This window comes from Triticum urartu, chromosome 5 (genome assembly GCF_003073215.2).
Source record: "Triticum urartu cultivar G1812 chromosome 5, Tu2.1, whole genome shotgun sequence".
NCBI classification, from domain to species: domain Eukaryota; kingdom Viridiplantae; phylum Streptophyta; class Magnoliopsida; order Poales; family Poaceae; genus Triticum; species Triticum urartu.
The window spans coordinates 526,588,470-526,612,348 of record NC_053026.1 but is presented as its reverse complement, the minus strand read 5'-3'; the positions used below and the strand labels follow the sequence as shown (position 1 = coordinate 526,612,348).

General features: G+C 51.5%; 3 protein-coding genes across 4 annotated transcripts; all 3 read right to left on the bottom strand.

Moving 5' to 3' along the window:
• Positions 1-320: 320 nt before the first annotated feature.
• On the bottom strand, positions 321-7,578 carry LOC125510373 (RING-H2 finger protein ATL80-like). Of its 2 annotated transcripts, XM_048675526.1 has the most exons (2): positions 6,883-7,574; positions 321-740 (listed from the first exon to the last, which is right to left on the bottom strand). In XM_048675526.1, exons 1-2 carry the CDS (start codon positions 7,326-7,328, stop codon positions 614-616), a joined length of 573 nt encoding a protein of 190 aa, XP_048531483.1. In that variant the 5' UTR covers positions 7,329-7,574; the 3' UTR covers positions 321-613. The 2 variants fall into 2 exon arrangements, with proteins under 2 accessions (XP_048531483.1, XP_048531482.1); XM_048675525.1 differs by lacking the exon at positions 321-740 and having other exon boundaries at positions 6,517-7,578.
• Positions 7,579-16,050: 8,472 nt separating this feature from the next.
• Positions 16,051-16,969, bottom strand: LOC125556587 (RING-H2 finger protein ATL80-like). The gene has a single exon (XM_048719287.1). The coding sequence runs from the start codon at positions 16,880-16,882 to the stop codon at positions 16,283-16,285; it is 600 nt and encodes a 199-aa protein (XP_048575244.1). The 5' UTR covers positions 16,883-16,969; the 3' UTR covers positions 16,051-16,282.
• A 5,215-nt stretch (positions 16,970-22,184) lies between these two features.
• Positions 22,185-23,047, bottom strand: LOC125556586 (RING-H2 finger protein ATL80-like). The gene has a single exon (XM_048719286.1). The coding sequence runs from the start codon at positions 22,953-22,955 to the stop codon at positions 22,383-22,385; it is 573 nt and encodes a 190-aa protein (XP_048575243.1). The 5' UTR covers positions 22,956-23,047; the 3' UTR covers positions 22,185-22,382.
• Between the last annotated feature and the right edge of the window lie 832 nt (positions 23,048-23,879).

The window sequence follows — 23,879 nt, the reverse complement described above, 5'->3', positions numbered from 1 at the left end:
CTACTCCGTAAAACACGTGTAATATTAGTGTAGCATTACCACCCCCTCTTTAGCCAAGGCGATCAATCAACATGTGCAATGTGCGCGTCTTCTTCTTGACGACGGCCCTTCTTTTTCTTGTAAAGCATATGTGCCGTACCGTACGTGTGCTCTATGTTACACACATGCAACTTAAGGAAGAAAGGCAGACGGATGCATGACTGCATGAGCCAATTAGTAGAGGGGCTGATTTAGATGTACTCCCTCGGTCTCACAATATAAGAGGTTTTTGCAAGCTATGTTAGGTTAAAAAAACGTCTTATATTATAGGACGAAGGGAGTATGTAAATATGTATTCACAGGTTTTAACGAGGAAAAATGTTTTTACAGACACATATTAAGTGGTGCACCATCGACCCATCGCATGCATCCGGTTGCATGTACATATACGGTATACTTACATGTATGACATGACACATGGGAAATGTATGTAAACTAATGAAATGGCGCGTATCTACGTACATGAGCGACTACGTCTGAACTTAATTTGTACAATATGTACGTACGTGTGTGCTGGCCCGTGTCTCTGCAGACTGCAGCGAGGGCGGACCGACAGAGCTTTTAAAGGTCGTCTCTACGGTGCCGATGATGACCGGCAACTGCCAGAGCCGGCGCCGGTGGCCGCACAGCACGTCGCCGCGCGCGCGGGAGGATGGGTGGTTGGCAGCGCCGGCGACACCACGACGAGGGCGCGGCGGCAGGACGGGCAGGTGGAGCTGGAGAGGAGCCACACGTCGACGCAGGCGGCGTGGAAGCCGTGGCCGCAGTGCGGGAGCACGCGCACCTCGTCGCCGCGCGTGAACTCCGCCAGGCAGATGGCGCACTCCGGCCGCTCCCCCTCCTCCTCGTCCACCTCCCTCTGTCCCGGTCGCCACGACACGGTCGGCAGCGACTGCAGCGCGGTCTTCTCGAGGCCACCGCACGGCGCCTTGGCCGCCGGCCCGTCGACGGAGAAGGCGGAGGGGTTGCAGAGCATGGAGCAGCGAGCGACCATGGCCAGCCCGACCACGCACAGCAGGAAGCAGAGCACCGCGATCACGATCAGGACCGTGTCGGTGTGCGCGCTCGTCGCACCCCCGGCCATGGCGGCCGCCGGAGGCTCGGCCATCGCGGTGAGGCGGTCGACGGACTGCTGCAGCAGGTGGCGCGGCATTGTCTGGTTCGTTCTCGGTGGCCGGTCGGTGGAGAGGACGACAGGATGAGGAGAGGAGCACCGTGCCAGCGAGCACGCGGGGCCAGTTTAGGTCGTCTCTCAGTGTGCTTGCTGTGTAGCCGGAATTGAGGAGGGAAGAGTTGGGTGCTCCTGCAGCTGTTTTTATAGCTAGTGCCAGGATTAGCCGGGTCATACAGTAAGTGGGTGGCTAAGCTTAGGTAGCAGGGATATGATTGATAATTAAGCAGATATAAGTGGGAGTGTCACTTTATACCAATTCTTGTTTGAATTCTCGTTGAATGTCTTCATTGCTTCACTCCCTGCATTTTTCTTCATCTTTTCAGCTACAACTGGGTACATGTCACTCTCAAAATTAGGTGCGACCGACCTGGACTAATTAAGTTATTGATCTATTGCTACTTCCTGCCTTTCTTCTTCATAAGATATGAAATCTCGATCGAGACTTGTACTCGAGAAGAAGATATTACAACTTTGCTTGTACTTGGTCACGGTCAAAGTGGCGTACAAATAGTCTAGTACTCCCTCTGTAAAATAATATGAGAGCGTTTAGATCACTTTATGATCTAAACACTCTTATATTTCTTTACGGACTCTAGTGATCTAAATATTTTTATTTTCTTTACAGGGAGAGTACATACGTACATACCTATCAGAATGAACATGCATCTCAAGTGAGCCGGCCGATCGAGCACGCACGTACGATGAGAAACAGCTACTCCTACTACACTGGCTAGTACGATGGGCAGGAATAAGGCAACGGGAGGTGAGAGCGTGACCGACCAGACCCATGTGTGTATTGTCGTCCGCCACGTGAGATACGTGCGCCAAAGCAAAGCCAAGATCTATCTATCCGGATAACATATCCGCCGCGCGCCCTACCTACGCTACTCTACGCGCCAACCTTTTATTCCAGGCAAGGAAAATATGCACATCCACTTGTGCTACTCACTTTTGGCACTGCTTGCTATTACAAGTGCAAAACCCGTCTCGATTCAACGCATGAACGTGGAGAAGAATTTGGTCGTCGTCGGTCAAATTGCGCGGCAACACGTACACGCGCGCGGCCTAAAACCGTCGCTCACTCCGAGTCGCGACGAGATAAGCAAGTGATCAGGTGGAGCTAGTCTACCACCATGGCATACGGGCCTAGGGTGGTGCGGTGGCGACCCCGCGCGAGCCCGACGGACGGCATGGACTCCGGCAGCACGAATTTGGGCGGCCCGCTGTGCGCATGCAACTTGGGACGCTCTGCATGCCCGTTTGGATTCCATTGGATCGATCGACCGATCACGTTTTCTTTCCTTTTAGCTGCCCTCCTTTTGCCGCCACTTGTGATCTAATCTAGATGTCAATCATGGTGGTTAGAATAGGATCGAAAGAGGGCAAAGCAAAGCAAAGCGTAAAGGAGGCCCGACCGACCGACGGGATAACGCGATCGATGCCATAAACAAAGGGGATCAGTCCCTACTCGATCGATGGATCACACCCAGGGCGCAAGATAAGATTGTATACATGACAATAATCCCATTGTCAACACCGACCTGGACCTGGTTGGTGGTTGCCATGCACCTTAACCGGTCTACGTGGATCCATCGATGCTGCTAGCTGCTTGCTGCCTTGCCGTGCCGCCGGCTGCCAGTGCCGGGGCCAAGGTTGAAAAAGTACTTGAGGGTACGGAGCGCGAGAGGTCAAGGAACCCTCGAATCGAATCGATAGAAGCAATTCGAAGAAAGCGTCGACTGGTTGTTGCACTTGCATGCTCTGGGTAGCTTGGGTGGTCGGAATGGGCATCATTTATATACGTGAGATTGACGGATCGCCATGAACCGCACGAGGGGGAGAGAGAGAGACCTCCCTCGATCATTCATGGCGATGGACGGCGGGCGTACATTCCACAATCATCACGGCGGCCTAAAATATCCCGCGTGCCCGGCCGGCGCCACCACGTCGCCGACGCGACGGGGGTGAGCACGACCCGACCGCCGCCATGATTGACACTTGACCACACTGAAGCCATCGGTCGACATGAACATGTACGCATCTTGGTGACGAGGATCATCTTTACCGAAAGCGTAGGCGCCGGGCCGTACGTTTGTGCTTTAGAGCATCTTTCCAGCAAACCGTGGTACCTCAAATTTCGTTTACGAGATACTGTAAATCGAATTTAATACCCTGAACGGCACGAAGTATCAAATCTGGTAAGCATATGTTGTATAATTTAAACTAGCACTTTGCGTCACTTACATCGCCGAAATTCATACGAGAGACAGAATTTATACTAGCTTAAAGCATAATAAAAACATAAATCTACTCTCATCATCATCAGACTTCTTGCGTGGAGGTGGTACTCCATCAGCGAGTTCGAGAAGACGAACGCCAGGTCGTATTCCTCCCGCACCGCTGCCGTCCACGCCACGTCACCTTCTTCACCGACGGCGGCCGCCTCCTTTGCCTCATACCACATGCGCTCCGCCTCCCGGAGTCGCTTGGGCGCGGGCCAGAAGATCTCGTCGAGCCGGTCAAAGTTGCTCCAGGCCCGTCGACCATCGCTTGCACCTTGCGCCAATCCTCCATCGGCAGGTGGAGGGAGGAGCTCCCCGCCTTGTCGTCATGGCCGTGCTTGCATGGCGGCGAGCCGTCGCGGCCCCCTCGGCCACCCCTCTCGCGACCTGTGCTCAGAATCGAGGCGAACTTTCGCTCCCTTTGCGCGCGGCAAACAGTGGCCGGAGGAAGAAGGATTTCTCGCCGGAGAAGACGATTTGCAGCGGAGGGGGATACGGAAATGCCGCATGCGAACCCTAAAAAGCGGCCGCTACAGTATACATGCGGGAATCAAGGGGCGGTTTATGGGCCGATAATAAAAAGAATACGGACCGGGCCGTTTTTACGGAATGGTTAGGCCTGTTTTTTAAAGCGAACTGTAAATTCACCGTAATTTAACGAAAATCACTAATTAAGGAGTGCTCGTTACAAAGATCATTCCGACCTTCTTAGGTTGCGACAAGTGGCGCGTTGCATGTGCGCTACTTATCGCAACCTGGAAGTTTTCATTTTTTTCGTAGATTCGTTTATTTAAAATGGTTTATCTCTTAAATCGTGGGTCTAAATCTCGAACCATTTTCACCGTTGGATTCCTCGCGTTGAGATCTTCAAAACTAGATCCCATATTGATAGGTTTTGAATTTTTTCTTCATGAAAGAAACAAACAGGAAGCACGGGTTTTTCCCTTTCCGAAAAAGGCACGTCATGCCTCTCACGAAATCACAACCGTGCCTTTCATGAAATCAAAATCGTGCCTCTCACGAAAGAAAAAAAAAAGAAAACTTGTTTTTTTTGTTTCCGAGAGGCATGGCCGTGACTGTCGCGAAAGCACAATGTGCTTCTCACGGAAGGAAAAAAAAAATAGAAAACACGTTTTTTTTCCGTTTCCGAGAGGCACGGCCGTGCCTTTCGCGAAAGCACAACCGTGCTTCTTGCGGAAGCAAAACCGTGCCTCTCGCGAAAGGAAAAAAATAAAATTGTTTCCGAGAGGCACGGCCGTGACTCTGGCGAAAGCAAAACAGTGTCCCTCGCCAAAGCAAAACCGTGACTCTTGTGAAAAAAAGAAAACACGTTTTTCCGCTTAAATTTTTTATTTTCTTCTTATTCAAAAGCTTAGGAGGACCATTGGAAAACTGAAACGTTAAAAAAACCTGAAAAAATCGTTTAGAAAGCAGAAAACGTGTACGAAATAAAACAAAATCTAGAGGAAGCGCCAATAGCGCGACACGTAGCGGACGACTGAGAGCTCGCTGCGCTGATCATTGTGAGACTCTCAAAGGAGCCCTTGTCAATTAGTTGCTCCCTTAACTAATTTTTATGAGGTGCCCCCCTTCTCCCCTTTAACCCTCAATCACAATCTATCTGTTTGTAAAACCTTGTAAATCTATGTATGTGTAGCATTATTCCTAATTTAATGGGTCGGTGAGCTTTCAAGGGAGACGCTCTTGTATATGCAAATGTACAGCACACACGTCTGTATCTTTTTCTTTTCTTTTTGACCGTGTAGCCGGCCAGAATTTGTTAGTAATCAATCAACTGAAAGTGACCGATCTACAAGTATTTAAAGCAATTTTAATGGGACGATTCATTTCGTTCGCCCGCATTTGTTTGAGTCGGTGCGGACAAAAGTGACGGCCCAACACGCTGACCCAAACGGACGCGCGTCCGTTTTTCGTCCGCGGGCGACCCATTTCAGGCCCATTTTTGAGCCGGATTTGTGTCGACGCGGACACGAGACGGACGCGCGCTCGCCCTTTTTCCTCACCGGGCCCGCTGGTCGGTGGCACATTGGATTCACACCCTTGCCCGCCTGCTACGTCGCCGGCCATTTTTTTAGATAAAAAAGGATACATAAATAATTTTAGCGTACACAGATAAAAAGAAAAGACCACTACTCGTCGATTTCTGAATCCGACTTGGTAATGTCCTCCTCCGATGTCTGAATATAGGCGTCAGCATACGCCTCGTCTTCAAAGTCCCAACCCGCCGTTTCTCGTAGTTTCAATTTCAATTGAGCTGCCTGCTTTCGCGAACGCTTGTCCTCCCGATAGGCGGCTCGCTCCCTCCTCCTCGCGTCCCTCTCCGATCTCAATTGCTTGTAGAACTAACGCTCGTCGACGATGTCCTGCGGGTAGCCTCCACGCCACAGCACCAAGGCTTCCACGTCCTTCTCTGCGATGGCGAGGCGACGCTGCCGCCTCCGGTGGACACGACGATACTCGTCGGTGAAAAGCCGCGGGAGAGGCGCCAGATCCTGCGCCCGCTGGCTCGACACGTTGGGAAAATTCATATCCCGACGAGGCCTCAGAAGGCGCCACACCGCCGCGTCGTGTGCGCGGGCCGCCTCCTCTGCGGTGTCGAAGGTGCCGAGGGCGAGACGTTTCTCGCGAAATTAGATCTCGGCGGAGAAGGCGCCGGAGCGTTGCTCGCGGACTCCGCGAAAATCCGAAGCGCGTAGGCGGCGGATCGACATGGTGGCGCAGAGGCGGCGAGAGTGGGCGGCCGATAGAGTGTGGAGAGAGCGCCTTCTTTTATAGCGAGCGCCGGCCGCTGCGCGCGCGAACCTTTCTCACGCGTTGGAGCGCCAAAACCAGCGCGCGCGAACCTTTCCCGCGTGCTGGAGCGTCAAAATCAGGGCGACGGCACGATGTTAAATGCGCGCGGTCATGAAAATGGATCGGCCCATTGGACGCACTGCCGACCCAAAACTGAAGAGAGCGGACGGCGGGCGAACGGCCGATCCAAACGGACAAAAAGCGGACAAAAACACCGTCTGTTTGGGTCGGTTCATTGGAGTTGCTCTTATGTTACTGATAGAAATTAACTAAGTGATGCACCATCGCACGCTGTACAGTTGCATTTTGTACGTACGTGCACGTACCAGCTGCACAAATACCACCGACAAAGAGCTACTCCCTCTGTCTCAAAATATAAAAATATTTTTGACACTAAAGAAAGGTCAGAGGTGGAAGCGCCTCGTCCGGACTCCGGACTCGTCGGCCACTGTGCCGGCGGCCGAGGCCTGCGCAGCCGCGACTACGTCGGCACGCTCACGGCACGTCTGGGGAGGGGGAGACTCGGTGGCTGCCGGCGATTGGGCGGCCGCGACGACGAGGGCGCGGCGGCAGGACGGGCAGGTGGAGCTGGAGAGGAGCCACACGTCGACGCAGGCGGCGTGGAAGCCATGTCCGCAGTGCGGGAGCACGCGCACCTCGTCGCCGCGCGTGAACTCCGCCAGGCAGATGGCGCATTCCGGCCGCTCCTCGTCCACCTTCCTCGGCTCCGGCTGCCACGACACGGTGGGCAGCGACTCCAGCGCCTTCTTCTTCATCCCCTTGCACGGCGACTTGGCCATTGCACCCGGCGCGTCGACGGAGAAGGCGGAGGGGTTGCACATGCGGGAGCAGCGCGCGACCATGCCCAGCCCGACCACGCAGAGCACGAAACAGAGCACCGCCGCCAGGATGAGCAGCGTGTCCGTGTGCACGCTCGTCCCACCGCCGGCCACCACGGCCGGCGCGGCGGCCATCGCGGCCAGGCGGTCGACGGGCTGCTGCAGCAGGTGGCGCGGCATTCTCGTTCTTTCTCGGTGGGACAGGGTGAGACGAGACTTGAGAGCACTGTGGCAGCAGGGGATGGAGGGGCCGGTTTAGGTCGCCAGTGTGCTGTGTGCAGTGGGGATTGCAAAGGAGGGAAGAGTTTAGGTGTTTGAGCTGCGGTTTTATAATGTCAGGATTAGATCGGTCATGCTAAGATATGATTCATAGCGAAGCTCATGCTAAGCGTGAGTGTCACTTTCGAACCATTCCTGTGGAATATTTCCATTGCTACATTCCAATCTCCCTGCCTTTTTCTTCACCATTTCTGCTACAACTGGGTACATGTCACTCCCCAAATTAGGTGCGACGTATCTGGGCTACTTAATCTATGCTTTGCTACTTATGAGTACATTTATTTAAAATTTAGAATCTTGCACTCGAGATGGAGATACAAGCATCTCTCGCACTTTCCCGGAAAACCTTTGACCCTTGAAGATTTTCTGGTTTTGAGTACTTGATCACAGTCACAAATAATGGTACCAGTGTACTATACGATCGTACATACGTATCTGAACATTTAAGCAAACCAACCAACCATAGGTTCTCCCTCCGTTCGATAATATAAGAGCGCTTTTTATACTAGTCTATTATGAGACGAAGGAAGTACGTGCTAATGCAAATACACAACATTTAGGTCCGGGATAATTGATAATCAAACTCTCTAGGGAACAAGGGCTATAGGACTAACCAGTAATAAAAAGCACAAATTATATTAGAACAACCATTTCAACGGAAATCTGACAACCGGGTCCCACTAGTAGGTGGCGCTCCTTTTTAGCCTGAGCTCAGTAACTATAGGAGTAACCAGTAATGAAATGAAAATGTGACTGAAAATTCAAACTACTCAAAACATATTTCAGTACAAAACAGTAGCATATTTCAGTAACAAACATGAGCATATTTCAGCAACAAACGGGAGCATATTTCAGCCATACATAGTTCAACGAGATGGCAATTCATGGTTCATGTTTTACTGGAAGTGGGATGGATTGAAAAAGGGGTGGTGGTGGCCAAAGCAGGATGCTAAGTTTTTGCCGGCTCATGTCTATTCCAAGGTCCATACTCAGTAATTTTACGGGTGTGGCGTGTTCCAGATTTGGGTACTACTGAAACGGGTTTGAACCTGCGAGATGAGACGGGTATTATAATTTACTCAGCAGCATCCCTGTGGGGTTAGAAAATACACTCATCTTCGTCCTCTAATAGGGTAAAAAGAACCCGCGAGGACGCGGGTTTCATGGCCCCATTGCCATCTTGAGCCACCACCAATCCCTCCTGTGTGGTACTTTTCTCACAAAAGGCAAGCCCTGGATTGTAGTACTCTGCCTGACAAAAGCCCCTGCATGTCAGCCGTATTACTATGTACTCCCTCCGTCTTGAATTTTTCTTGAATTACTTGTCGCAGAAATAAATATATTTAGATGTATTTTTAGTTCTAGATAATCCATTTCTCTTCATTTATACGACAAGTAATCCGAGACTGGGAGAGTATATTGTAGCAAACTCATTTGTATAGCAACAATTGATATTTAATAGGTGGGTCCCAGCACAAATCTCAATGCAGATGTGGATGATCGATTCTCTACCGCTAGGTATCGAAACCGTTAATAATGTCTCTGCGAGCCAACATATCCTCCTTTTCTCCCTGAGCTCACACATGAGTCCCTCAAAAAAGAGCGCTGCTACGCAGACGACGATGTGCGGACAATTTGTGCACGGCGCTGCACATCAGGTCGTCCATGCATATCATCAAAGTCGAGCAAATGGCTGGATATGGCATCGTGCAACTATCGTGCGATCGATCCATCGTCTGCATAGCAGTTTCACCCAAGAAAAGGTGGTAGCATCGGTGGCAAAGCTCTCTCTCCCCGAAGCTCATTATTGTTCTAGCCTCCTGTCCATCCTCACATGATTCATCTGCGCGTGGGCTGGAGCTCATTCCTGTATTTTGGAGCATGGTGCCGTCAGCGACATCCCACATCGTGTGCCCAGCGAAGGAGTGGGAGCTTTCACTCCCAGTGGACTCCCATTTTATTCATTTGATCATATTTGTATTCATGTATGATTTGAACAATTCTTTTCATTCCAAACGTTTGTTATTGTTTAATTTATTCGGATTTGAACATTTGTTGTAATGAGATGATTATTGTATTGTATGATGCTGGAACACCATAAATTTTTGCTTATCTATTTATGTTGTTGTTGTATATACATTATATTGTTAAAAAATATGAATTTGCCTAAAACCCTAAAAACAGTTTTGTGGATCTGTTTCGCCGGAGCCCACGTGGTACCAAAAAATCGTTTTCGAGAGAACCTTCAAATGAATTTGCTAGAGGCCATTTTGCAAAATCCGCTACAGATGCTCTAATGAATCAAAAGCTACAAACAAGCAAAAGAAAGCTGACGGGAGAAATTGGTTCGTCGAGATTGGCGTGCGGCCTAAAACCGCCACTGGCGATGGACGGCGGTCAGGTGGAGCTAGCTTAGCCTAGTGGCGAGGCGACCCCAGATATCCATGGATGGACGCCCCCGGCGGCTGGCCGGCGGCCCGCTCTACCGATCGAGTTGGGAGTTGGGACATGCCCCCTCCCCGAGTCTCCTCCTCCCCTCTGCCTTTGCGCTTTGGGTCTAACTGGGTCACGTTTCTTTTACATTTTGCCCACTTGTTATCCAGATGACAATCATGATGGCTAGAACTAATGGCATCGAAAAGGGAACAAAAAATACTAGTACAAAGCAATGCGTACGTGAAAAGGAGACGATAAGCCGACTTGTAAAGCGCAGTGCCTACTAGACGCATCACAAAATTGTACTCCTACTATAAGCCCTCCCTCCCATGGTCAACAACCGCCTGATTGGTGGCGTAATCGTAAAATGCTCGCGCTTCTACCGGCCGACGTGGATCCATCCATGCCCACGCCGCCGCCGGGGCCAGAGAAGAAGCATTGTAGCCAAGCTATCGAGCGCCGGAGGTGGAGGAAACACCCGAAGCGATTTGATTTGACGTGGAAATTAGGTGCAGAGTTGTTGCATCTGCTTGCATGGGTAGCCCATCATTCGTCGGCGGGGTCGACCGTCGACGGATGGCGATGAACCGCACGAGAGAACCTCCCGCGACCACTCATGGCGATGGGGCCGCCGTGTCCGCCGTCCTTACGCACACGCGTCCGTGCAGCCCGGCGTACGTACTGTACCCACCGCATCGCGGCACATCACATCACGGCCCAAAATATCCGGCGTGCGTGCGTGCCCGGCGCCACCACCTTGCCGAATGCCGGCCATGACGCGACGGGGGCGAGCGCGACCGCCGCGGCGCGGCCATGATCGGCACTTGACCCTCTTGCGCTAAAGCTACCGGTCGGTCTGTACAAAATATGATGGAAGCGTTCTACCCTCTCGAGAGAGGGCCGCGGGTATTTATTGATAATGATGGGGCTTATCCCATAAGCGCATACATAACTTGGAGTACAAGAGAGAATAGATAGAGATGAGAGTTTAAACTAGATACCAGTATATCTCTAACTAACTAACCCTATAACAAAAGTATATGCGCCGGCCCATAGGCCTACATGAGATATTTCAACACACCCCCTTAATCACAACTTGATCAAGTTGAGATTACGTCTAAAATTCTCAAAACTCCTTGTAGGCAACGCCTTGATAAAATCATCTGCAATCTGATCTCCAGAATGAATAAACCGAACGTCCAACTCCTTGTTGGCAACACGTTCTCTGACAAAGTGAAAATCTATCTCGATATGTTTCGTTCTGGCATGAAACACTGGATTAGCAGAAAGATAAGTGGCGCCAAGATTATCACACCATAAACAAGGAGTTTGCACTTGTATCACTCCAAGTTCCTTCAGCAAAGACTGAAGCCAGATAATTTCTGTAGTGGCATTAGCCAGTGCCTTATACTCAGCTTCTGTATTAGACCTGGAGACAGTAGCCTGTTTCTTTGCACACCATGATATCAAATTTGGACCAAGAAAAACTGCAAAACCACCTGTGGACCGTCTATCATCAACACTGCCAGCCCAGTCAGCATCAGTAAATGCACTGACAAGTGTGGATTGAGACTTGCTGAATAATAGTCCAACATTTACTGTATACTTCACATATCTCAAAATACGCTTAGCTGCAGTCCAGTGCAAGGTGGTAGGTGCATGCAGAAACTGACATACCTTATTTACGGCAAAAGATAAATCTGGTCTAGTAAGAGTTAAGTATTGAAGTGCACCAATCATACTTCTGTACTGAGTGCTATCTTCCTGACTTAGGATCTCTCCTTCATACAAGGACAGTTTCTCTGAACTGGATAATGGAGTTGGCGAAGGCTTGCAATCCTGCATTCCAACCCTTTTCAAGAGATCATTAGCATATTTTTCTTGAGACAAGACAATACCATCTTTGTTCCTTTTTACTTCAATGCCGAGAAAGAAGTTCAAATCTCCCAAGTCTTTCAAGGCAAACTCAGAGCCCAGGTCCTTTAGGAGTGCTGTCACTGCTTCATCAGATGAGCTTGCAATGATAATATCGTCAACATATATGAGCATGTACATTGTTATTTTGGACTTGTTGAAAATAAACAATGAAATATCAGACTTGGAAGGAACAAAACCAATAGCTTGCAACTTCATACTCAAGCGATGATACCATGCTCTTGGGGCCTGTTTCAGACCATAAAGAGCCTTATCAAGTTTGCACACATGAAAGGGTGCATTCTTGTTTTCAAACCCAGGTGGTTGTTTCATGTAAACCTCCTCTTCCAGAACACCATGCAAAAACGCATTCTGCACGTCCAACTGTCGTAGGCTCCATCCCCTAGACACAGCAACAGATAAAACCAATCTGATAGTAGCAGCTTTGACAACCGGACTAAAGGTATCCTCGTAATCTATTCCATACCTCTGTTTAAAACCTTTTGCCACTAGCCTGGCCTTGTATCTATCAACCGTGCCATCTGCTTTCCTTTTAATTTTATAAACCCACTTACAGTCTATCAAATTCTTACCTTGACTACGTGGAACCAAGTGCCACGTCTCATTTTTCCTCAAGGCCATATATTCTTCTTCCATGGCCTTCTTCCATTTTGGATCTGTCAAGGCTTCATCAACCGAACGTGGTTCCCCTGTTGTACAGGTTAAACCAAATTTCAAAATATTTTTGTAATTTACAGGCTGAATTTTTCCTGTTTGAAGTCGCGTGCTGGTGCGTGTAGCGCCCCCTGGTCCGGGCGCAGAAGATCCCACACCCGATCGTGCAGGCCTGTGTGGTGGCGATTCCGATGAGGATCCTGCATCTGGCGAACCAGAGGGAGATCCCCAACCGGACTGGATGGGCGAGGCAGCGACCGCATCGCCGTCTGACGCAGCCTCGTCTGCACGCGCGTCGGGACCCACCTCAGGCGCGTGAGTGGGGGACAGCCGTGGACCCGCAGCACGCGTGGCGGGTGGAGAGCGGCCCGCTTCAGCCCCGCATGGGCCGTTGCCGCCCGTGCGTCCTGAGGCAGAATCATGTCGCGCTGGCGGCGGCGTATCTGCATGGGATCGCTCGCCTGCGGATCCCGAGGCATGCACAGGCGCAGGCGAATCGTCCTTGTGTCGCGTGCATTCATCTTCTTCCAGAGCATGAAATATGGGCTGATATGCACTGTTTTTAGCGCCATTTTCTGCACGAAAAATTTCTGTACTTTCTGCACCATCAATAGGATTAGTAGCATGAGAATTATTCATGTGATCAGTAGTATTGTTGCCCCCTTGATCTAAGCCGGAAAGATGAGCAGGAAGAAGGAGAATCTCTTTTTGTAAGAGAGCGTCGGCGTTTGGATGGAGATCTCTAAACGGAAAGACTGTCTCATCAAAAACGACATCACGGGAGATACACACCCGACCGGTGGAAACATCAAGGCACTTGACGCCTTTATGTTGGGGGCTATACCCAATGAACACACACTGTTTTGACCGGAAAGAAAACTTTCTCGAATTATATGGCCGTAGGTTTGGCCAACACGCACACCCAAAGACGCGGAGAGAAGCATAGTTTGGTGTACTGTGTAGGAGACGTTCGGTGGGTGTTTCAAAGTTGATAACTCGACTAGGTAGAATGTTTATAAGATGAGTGGCAGTGAGAAAAACTTCATCCCAGAACTTGAGGGGCATAGATGCATTAGCAAGTAGGGACAGACCAATCTCAACGATATGTCTGTGCTTACGTTCAGCCGAGTCGTTCTGTTGATGAGCATGAGGGCAAGAAACATGGTGAGAAATCCCTAATTTTTGGAAGAAAGGGTTCAATTTTTCGTACTCACCACCCCAGTCTGACTGAACTGAGATAATCTTACTATTGAATTTTTGTTCAACGAGTGCTTGGAAATTTTGGAAGACTTGAAACACATCAGATTTATTCTTGAGAAGATAGATCCAAGTATACTTGCTATAGTCATCAATAAAGCTTACATAATATTTGTATCTGCCAACAGAAAGAGGTGCTTGCCCCCATACATCAGAAAAAATGAGTTCTAATGGTTTGGAAGAGACACTAGTTGACACGGGATAAGGAAGCTGATGACTTTTTCCTTTCTGACATGAATCACAAACTGTTTCATTGTTAGGCTCACCAACAAACGGGAGCTTATTTTTCCTAAGCACACGATGAACAATAGTAAAAGAAGGATGCCCTAGACGATTATGCCACCTTGCCGAAGATAATGTGGTGACACCAAGACCTTGTTTATTGGAACTCCTAACATGCGGAATCAACGGATAGAGCCCACCAACGCATCTACCTCTGTAGAGAATTCTCCTCGTTGTTTGGTCCTTAATCAAGAAGAAAAAAAGGATGAAACTCAAGAAAAACATGATTGTCCAAAGCAATACGATGAACAGAGAGGAGATTTGTTCTAGCATGAGGTGAATAAAGAATTTTTTTAAGATGAATGGGTCGGCTAGAGGTATGTAATACTGACTGACCAACATGATCTATTCTCATACCTGTTCCGTTTGCACCATGGATCTGATCTTGCTCGCGATACTTGTCACGGATAGTTAGCTTCTCCAGCTCTCCTGTGAGGTGGTCAGTCGCCCCACTGTCGACGTACCAGTTCGTATCCACCCCGTATTGGGCAGTAGCAACAACTTTTTCTTCCAGTGCGTCATCATCGAACCTGTACCAGCAATCTTTGGCACTATGGCCAAGCTTACCACAGATCTGGCACTGGATGGGATCATTCCCCCTTGCATTGTTGTTGCCAGGTGCCGGGCCACCGGGGCCTCCTGGACCTCCGGGACCGCCTGGTGCACCACCTGATCGGGCGCCCTTGTTGTTGTTGTAGAAAGGACGCCCGCCGCCGCCCTGCTTTTTCTTGTTGTAGCCACCATAGCCGCCGCCGTAGCCGCCACCGTTTGGCTTCTGCTGCTGCTTGCCTTGAGGAGGCGGCGGTCCACCATGACGTGCGGCGGTGTTAGCAGAGGACTTGAATCCTCCGCCACCGGCGCCGCCCGTGAAGAGCTCCACTCGCTGATCAAAGTTGCAGATCTGCGAGTAGAGGAGGTCGACGGTGACTGGTTCGGTGCGGGCGTCCAGGGCTGAGACCACAGAGTTGTAGTCGAGGTCCAGCCCCGCGACAATGAAGGAGACGAGTTCATCTTCCTCCAGTGGCTTCCCGGCCGCAGCAAGTTCATCTGCGAAGCCTCGCATCCGGGAGAAGTACGCCGCAGCAGATTGGGTACCTTTCTGAGCATTGGCGAGGGAGATGCGAAGGTTATTGATGCGTGAACGAGACTGTGAAGCAAACATGTTACCGAGGCTTGTCCAGAGTGCGTGAGCAGTCCGGATGGAGGCGACGGAGACGAGCACATCTCTTGTCAGGTTGTTCAGGATGTGCCCGAGGACCTGCTGGTCCTGCCTGATCCATGTGTCATACGCTGGGTTTTGGATCGTCTGATCCTTGTCGTCCTTGTTCTTGACAACGGCGAGCTTCTCTGGCTCCGTGATGGAGCCGTCGAGGTAGCCATAGAGCCCTGCGCCGAGGAAGTGGGGGAGGATTTGTGCCCTCCACAAGAGATAGTTCTCCCTGGTTAGCTTCTCTGGGACCTGAGAACCAAGGCCGGAACCAGCTGGGGTTGATGATGAAGACGCCATCGGGTTTTTGGTGTAGATGGATTTGTTTCTAGGGTTCAGAACGTGGAGGAAGAGGATGCTCTGATACCATGTAGAAAATATGATGGAAGCGTTCTACCCTCTCGAGAGAGGGCCGCGGGTATTTATTGATAACGATGGGGCTTATCCCATAAGCGCATACATAACTTGAAGTACAAGAAAGAATAGATAGAGATGAGAGTTTAAACTAGATACTAGTATATCTCTAACTAACTAACCCTTTAACAAAAGTATATGCGCCGGCCCATAGGCCTACATGAGATATTTCAACACGGTCTACATGTACACATCTGGGTGATGAGTGACGACGATGATCTTTACCTAAACCATAGCTGCCGTACGCGCGCTTTTATGCATGCCACGACCTACAGCACCCACGTCTGTAGTATATTCCCTTTTCACTTTCTGAATTTCCGCTCTTTTGTTTAGCTGATGAAATTGATATGGTGCCGAAAAGAGAGCACGTCCACCCGAACCTGTGCGGTTTGCACATCCAGCAATCCCAATTGGAAAAAAAAGAAATTGATATGAAAGTATCGTCGAAAAAAGAAGGTGGTTTGAAAGTATTTCCAGATGGATGAAAATGCTGCCAACACAAATCAAGTGAGATGCGCCATCTCGCACACTGTACAGTTGCATTTTGTACGTACGTAGTAGTACTACCTGCTGGCCAAGATCTATTGACAAAGAGCGGCTATATACGTGTGACGTGTGTGTGTCGTATGCACGTCGCGAGCATACTAATTAAGTTGCTGCGGCGGAGACGCTACTGTGCCGACGGCCGGCAACGGCCGGGGCCAGAGACGGCGGCCGAGGCCTGCGCCGCAAGGACGTCGGCGCGCTCGCAACATGTTTGGGGAGGGGGCGGCTCGGTGGCCGACGGCGGCGGCGACACGACGAGGGCGCGGCGGCAGGATGGGCAGGTGGAGCTGGAGAGCAGCCAGACGTCGACGCAGGCGGCGTGGAAGCCGTGGCCGCACGTCGGGAGCACGCGCACCTCGTCGCCGGGCGCGAACTCCGCCAGGCAGATGGCGCACTCCGGCTTTTCCCCCGCCTCCTCCTGGTCGCCCTGCTCCGGCCTCCACGACACGGTGGGCAGCGCTTGCAGCGCCTTCTTCTTGATCCCCTTGCACGGCGCCGCCACTGCCCCCGGCGCGTCGACGGAGAAGGCGGAGGGGTTGCACAGGCGGGAGCAGCGGGCCACCATGGCGAGCCCGACCACGCAGAGCAGGAAGCAGAGCACCGCCGCCAGGATGAGCAGCGTGTCCGTGTGCACGCTCGTCCCGCCGTGCGCCATGGCGGCTGCCGGAGGCGCGGCCAGTGCGGCGAGCCGGTCGACGGACTGCTGCAGCAGGTGGCGCGGCATTTTTCTCGTTGGTTCTCTTCTCTGTGGGGCAGGAAGTCTGAGATGTGAGCAGGGAGGGAGGAGCGCTGGAGTGGAGGAGGGAGGAGTTGCGTGCTGGGTGCTGCGTTTTTATAGGGTCTGGGATTAGCTCATAATACTCCAAGTGGCTTCATCAGGTGGAGGGATATGATTCATAATGAGGCTCATGCTAAGTGGGAGTATCACTTTCGAATGAACCATGCATTCTCCTACCTTGAAAATTCTGGTGGCATGGCATGTTTTCATTGCAAGCCACATTCTCTCTGCCTTTTTCATTCCATGGCCTGGCTCTTTTTTTGCTACAACTGGGCACATGTCACATTCCCAATTAGGCGCGACCTGTCGGTCTGGACAAATTAACCTGTGCCACTTCCGGTCTTTTCCTTCTTCTTAATATTATTGGCACAATAATGCTGCAACGTGCATTAAGAAAGGGAAGGTGGTGCAACTCCAGGCGAAGATGCAGACATTACTACAATTTTACTGTTGCTAGTCACGGTGCATGCTGCAGCCATGCATCTCAAACGTAGTGAACCGATCTATCGGACGTGCAAATGAGCATATGCTGTCGTGTGAAGGAGGGGGGCACGAGAGAGACAGGGCCGGCCCTGGGGCATGGGCAGAGGGGCGGCGGCCCAGGGCCCAGGCCGAAGGGGGGCCCATGATGTGTATACATATAGAGTATAAGCAAAAAAATAGATAAGGAAAAAATTATGTGGAAAAATAAATGAAATGTGCTTGGCCCGTCAGGTAGCTAGGTAGAAAGTAAAAAAAAAAAGATAGCTAGGTAGAGATTAGCGAAGCATCAGCCACGACGGCCGCACAGCGCACGCGTATACATGTGAAACAAATCAATCGGAAGATCTGGCTTGTGCCTTCAATCGTCGGTTCGTCTTTCGTCGTGTCGTCGGCCCGTCACTCTGCCGCTAAGCACCTTGGCCGCTCGTTGTCGCTGCTGCGCGCGGCAGTCCGGCAGACTGTTGTTGCGCTGTGCGGCCGTGCCGGCAACCCGGCCATCCGGCAATAGGTTAATACGTTATACGTATGTGAGCGTCAGGACAGTACGTATCCACGACTCCTGATCCATTCATCGATCCCTCAATTTCATTAGTTTCTTTACTAGGTATTCAACTATCCATCTGAAGTTTCAAAATTTTTATGTATACTCTTCTACATAGTATACATTCAACCATCCTAATCTTTAGTCATTCTATGTCCATATCTAGGGTTTCGCTCATCCGATCTATAAATTTCTAATTCTTTGTATACTCTTTACTTTTATAATTTTAGGACACAGCATGCTACGTTGCCTAAGAAGCTTTTTCGGATGATAACTCATCTGATGTTGATCTTGATAGTGCCTTTAATGACTTTGCATCAATGGAGTATTATTGTTGTCGATGGAGTGAGTCGAATTTGTTTCTTTTTTAGGTAATCATGTCATTTTAGTTTTGTTTTGCTATCTTTTGAGTATTTCTGTCGTAATATGGCATTGTCCAGTAATTATAATAGTCAAATTTTAAACTAAAGATGTGTGGTTGAAAGATTACTCTTATTATTGTCCTATATATATATATATTTATGTATCACACGCACACATACATATATATGATCTTACGACATGGGGGCCCATCTCGTCGAGTTCGTCTAGAGAGATTCCACGGCCAAAAGCATGAGCAGAAGACAAACAAAACGCCGATGATCGAAGGGACAATTGGCATTGGAGAAAGAAGAAAATAGCCTTGCGCGTGGCGCCCACGTAGCATAGAGTAGGAGCAACGTGAGACGAGACCGACCAGAGTCAGCAGACCCATGTGTAGGGTGTCCCGCCACGTCAGGTTCGTGTGTCAAAACCAAACCAAAACCCAGAGATCCGGATAACCATAGGCGCCTTCCGCACATCACATGCCAGGAGCAGCTCGTGTCCGATCCCAAGGACCAAGGTACACTTTGTCAGTGGTCATCTGTACCAGCGCGTCTGTACTATAGACTATAGTCCACGGTGTTCACATAGATAGAGAAACCGTCTTGGTTCAATGCATGCATGCATGCATGCTTCTGTGCAACTTCATTGGAGAATACAGGACATGCCATGCAAAGAGCCCTTGACGGGGAGGATTGGCCGGCGTGCGTGCGTAGCACACGGCACGGCGCAAATTGCCCGGCAACACGTGCTCCGCTGCGCTGCGCTCCGGCGCTGGCCTAAAACCGCCACTCACGACCGAGATCATTGGTGATGGCCTAGCTAGTGGCGGCCCCGTTCCGACGCCATTGACGGACGGACTCCGGCTGCCGGGGTTGGGACGGCGACCCGGCCACTCCGCGCGAGTTGGGACACCGCCCCCCAGCTCCCAGCTGCCACCTTTGCCCTCTGGCTTTTAACTGGATCACCGATCACGTTTTCTTTTCTTTAAGCTCCTTTCCCCCGGCCACTTGTTATCTGGATCTCAATCGGCTATCATGTGTGGTTAGAACTAACCGACGGGATCCAAAGGCGGGCAAATTGGCAAAGCAAAGCGTAAAAGAGAATTGTCTACTCGATCGAGCACCACACCCACCCAGGGCGCAAGATAAGATTGTATATCTATCTAACCCTTACACGGTCAGACGCCGGCATGATTGGCTTAATACGTTCCTGCTGACTGCTTAGCCAGCAAAGCCTGCTCTTTAGTTTACCGGACGATCGACGTGGATTGATCGGTGCTGCCGCCGGCGGTGGCCGGAGTCTAAATAGTACTTCGAGGGTACGGGGCGCGAGAGGTCAAGGAACATTCGAATCGATTCCTAGGGAAACTTGGTGCCCCGTCCCGCGTTGCACTTCGCATGGCTGGGTGGTCAGATGCTACTGCTACAAAGCAATGCGTCTGTGAAAAGGAGATGATAAGACGATTTGTTAAGCGCAGTGCCTACTAGACCCATTACAAAATTGTATACTACTACTACTATAAACCCTACCTCCCTCTCACATTGTCAGCACCCGCCTGATTGGTGGCTGCTTGATCACCGCCGCAATCCGCCGTAATCGGAGAAGGCCCTAATCGCTGCTCGATCCACCAGCTCTTCTAGCGGCCGACGTGGATCGATGATGAAGGTAGGTATGGAGCGCGTTTTGACGAGGAGATTAAGAGCAACTTCAATGCATCGATTCAAATGGACGCTCTACCCGTGTTTCGTCTGTTTCGGTCGGCCTAACGGACGAACTGGTCACTTTTTTGTTTGGATTATCAGTGCGCCCAACGGTAGCTGGCCCTTTTTTGACATGCCCACCCTAACATTTCGCCACACACGGAGCAGCCAGTGAAGCTCGCAGTGGCTGGGCGCCGGCAGGAACGAGCGTCGGCACATATAAGCGTCTGCCCGCGACGGGCGCCGACAGGGACGAGTGGCAGAGAGAAACGGAGGCGGGATGTGCTGCGTGGGTGGGTGGACCAGCGGGGAGAGAGAGAGAGAGAAATGGGTCTACCACATATAGCCATGCCTCGCATGCAGCGGATAGAGGCAGACAAAGAGGACACAGAAAATGTCTACTTTGTTTTCGTCTTCGATCCAAATATAAGACAAATTTGTATTGTAAGATTATCTCCAACAGCCACGCGCCACGCTAAAAAGCATTTGCAGCGTGTTGTTCGTGAGTTTTTGTGCGGCGAGAAGCACTTGCTTCAGCGGTCGCTGCAAATTATAACGCGCGCGAGCCGCTCCAATTAATAGGCGCTACAAAAAAAAACTACGCTATGCACTCAAAACAAAACAAAAACCATAGGCATAGATAAAAAAAGCAAATACATAGATAAAAAAGCGATACATAGATAGTTCATCTAGCATAGATAGGTAAAAACGACAATGAAACTAGAAACTACTCCGAATCGTTGTCCTCCTCCTCGCTTGTGTTGTCCGATATATCAAGCCACGCGTCTTCTCACCGCTCATCATTGCTAGAGAAGAATGATGCCGCTCCCAGATCGCACTGCAATATCGCCAGTGCCTTCCAACGACGCCTGTCCGTCCGTTTCGCGCGCCGCCTTGGCCTCATCTGCACCTAGAAGGCGTTCACGTTGGCGACGTCCTCCTAATGGCGCTGGCGCCACTCCGCCATGGCTTGCTCCTCCACCTCGGCGATGAGGAGGCGGCGTTGCCGCCGCCGACGGCCGGCGTCAGTTATTAGCCGCGGCGGAGGGGCGATGGCCTGTGCCTGCTCGCACGTCCAGACATCGTGGAAGTTCATATCTGTGGGCGAGGCCTCCCGAGGCGCCACGCCGCCGCGTCGTACGCGTTCTCGAACGTGCCGAAGCCGAGGCGGGCGTCTCCGGACCGAATCTCAGCGTAGAAGGCGCCGGAGGGGCGCTCGCGGACGCTGCGATAGCGTAAAGATCCTCGACGGCGCGCCGGCCTGGTGGCGCGGTGGTGGCGTGTCGGTGGCAGGGTGAGGAAGCGGCAGAGGAAGCGGGAAAAAAGCGCGTGACGACGTGGATAGCGATGGGAGGCCGCGTGGCGAGCGCAGCAATTTATAGACGCGCCGGAAGCGGTGCACCAAATATAACGCACGCGACCTTCCGTTTTTTCACGCACGCGCAGTCGTTTCCCGCGCGTCTGAGTTTTCCGCCACCGTTGGAGCCCGCGAAATGATCCCACGCACATTAGAATCGCATTTTGCCGTTCGCGTGGTTTTTGCTGCTGCCGGTGAAGATGCTCTAATAAATGAATCTGCACGGACACCGAACAACACAAACGGGCGCTAGCGGACCAAATGGGTCGTTGCGTTGGTTGCCCGCACGTCCATCCGTTGTTGCATTTGCTTGCATGGGTTCGGTCATCAACTCATCATTCGTAGGTGGGCCCGACCGTCGACGGATGGCCATGAACGGCATGAGAGCACTCATTCATGGCGATGGTCCTCCGTCCGTACGCACACGCGTCCGTGCAGCCCGGCGTACCTACTCTACGCATCGGCATATCGCGTCAACATCACATCGCGGCCTAATATATCCCGCGCGCCCAGCGCCACCACCTTTGCCGGATGCCGGCCACCACGCGACGCGACGGGACACGACGGGGGTGAGCACGACCGCCTCGCCGCCGCCGTGCGTGATCGACGCCTCCCTCCACTTGACCATGCTTTGCTTTACCCACACCCACCCCTCTTGCGGCAAAGCGATAGATCGGCATGCATGCATCTTGGTGACGGCTGACGATGATATTTTAGTTAAAGCGTAGGGTTTCTACATGCGCTTTATATATGCAACAGCACACACGTCTGCATATTCTTTTTTTTAACCTTTGACCGGCATTTGTTAGAGATCGTAAACCCCCTCTAAATTAACTGGAGTTGATGTACAAGTATTTACACATCGACGAACATGTTACAGACACTAACCAACTGATGCATCGTCGCACGCTGTACAGTTTGCATTTTCTACGTGTGTACGTGAGCGACCATATACGTGCGTATGTCGTATATGCATGTACGTTGCGAGCATACTGCATACTACCATACGACCGAGGCCTGTGCAGCCGCGACGGCGTCAGCGCGCTCACAGCACGTTTGAGGAGGGGGAGACCCGGTGACCGCCGGCGATTGAGCGGCCGCGACAACGAGGGCGCGGCGGCAGGAGGGGCAGGTGGAGTTGGACAGGAGCCAGACGTCGACGCAGGCGGCGTGGAAGCCGTGGCCGCACGTCGGGAGCACGCGCACCTCGTCGCCGCCCGCGAACTCCGCCAGGCAGATGGCGCACTCCGGCCGCTCCCCCTCCTCCTCGTTCCTCTGCTCTGGCCGCCAGGACACCGTGGGCAGCGCTTGCAGCGCCTTCTTCTTGATCCCCTTGCACGGCGCCGCGACTGCCCCCGGCGCGTCGACGGAGAAGGCGGAGGGGTTGCACAGGCGGGAGCACCGGGCCACCATGGCCAGCCCGACCACGCAGAGCAGGAAGCAGAGCACCGCCGCCAGGATGAGCAGCGTGTCCGTGTGCACGCTCGTCCCGCCGCGCGCCATGGCGGCCGCCGGAGGCGCGGCCAAGGCGGCGAGGCGGTCGACGGACTGCTGGAGCAGGTGGCGCGGCATTTTCCTCGTTGGTTCACTGTGGGATAGGAGGATGAGATGAGAGCAGGGAGGTCTCTGTGTGGAGTGGGAACTAGGTAGGAGGTAAGAGCTGGGTGTTGGTGCTGCGTTTTTATAGGGTCTGGGATTGGCTCGTACTCCAAAAGTGGCTTAGGTGGAGGATATGATTCATAATGAAGCTCATGCTAAGTGGGAGTATCACTTTCTTGTGGCATGTTTTCATTGCTAGCCTCATTCCTTCTACCTTCTTCGTGCCTCTTTTTTTTGCTACAACTGGGCACATGTCACCTTCCAAATTAGGTGTGACCGGTCGGTCTGGACTAATAAACCTATGACTCTTTCTTTTCTTATTTTTGTATAATCAATAATGCTGCAACTTCAAGCGGAGATGCGGACATTACAATTTTACTATCACTTTGCACTGCTCCTAGTCACAGTGCATGCGACTGCCATGCATCTTAAGTGTAGTGAACCGTTCTATCGGACGTGGAAATGATCATATGCTGTCACCTGAAAGAGGGGCACGAGAGAGATTCCACGGCCAAAGGCCGGAGCAGAAGACAAACAAAACGCCGATGATCGAAGGGACGGACAACTGGAGAAAGAAGAAAAGTAGCCTCGCGCGTGGCGCCCACGTAGCATAGAGTAGGAGCAACGTGAGGTGAGAGTGAGAGTGAGACCGACCAGAGTCACCAGACCCATGTGTAGCGTGGTCCGCCACGTCAGGTACGTGTGTCAAACCAAACCAAAACCAAAAGTGGATCCGGATAACATAGGCGCCGTACGCATGCACATGCCCGCCTGCGGCAGGAGTAGCTTTGTGATCGATCCCAAGGACCGACGTACACTTGGTCACCTGTATACTAGCGCATCCCATAGTCCACGGTGTTCACATAGAGAATGAAACCGTCTTGGTTCAATGCATGC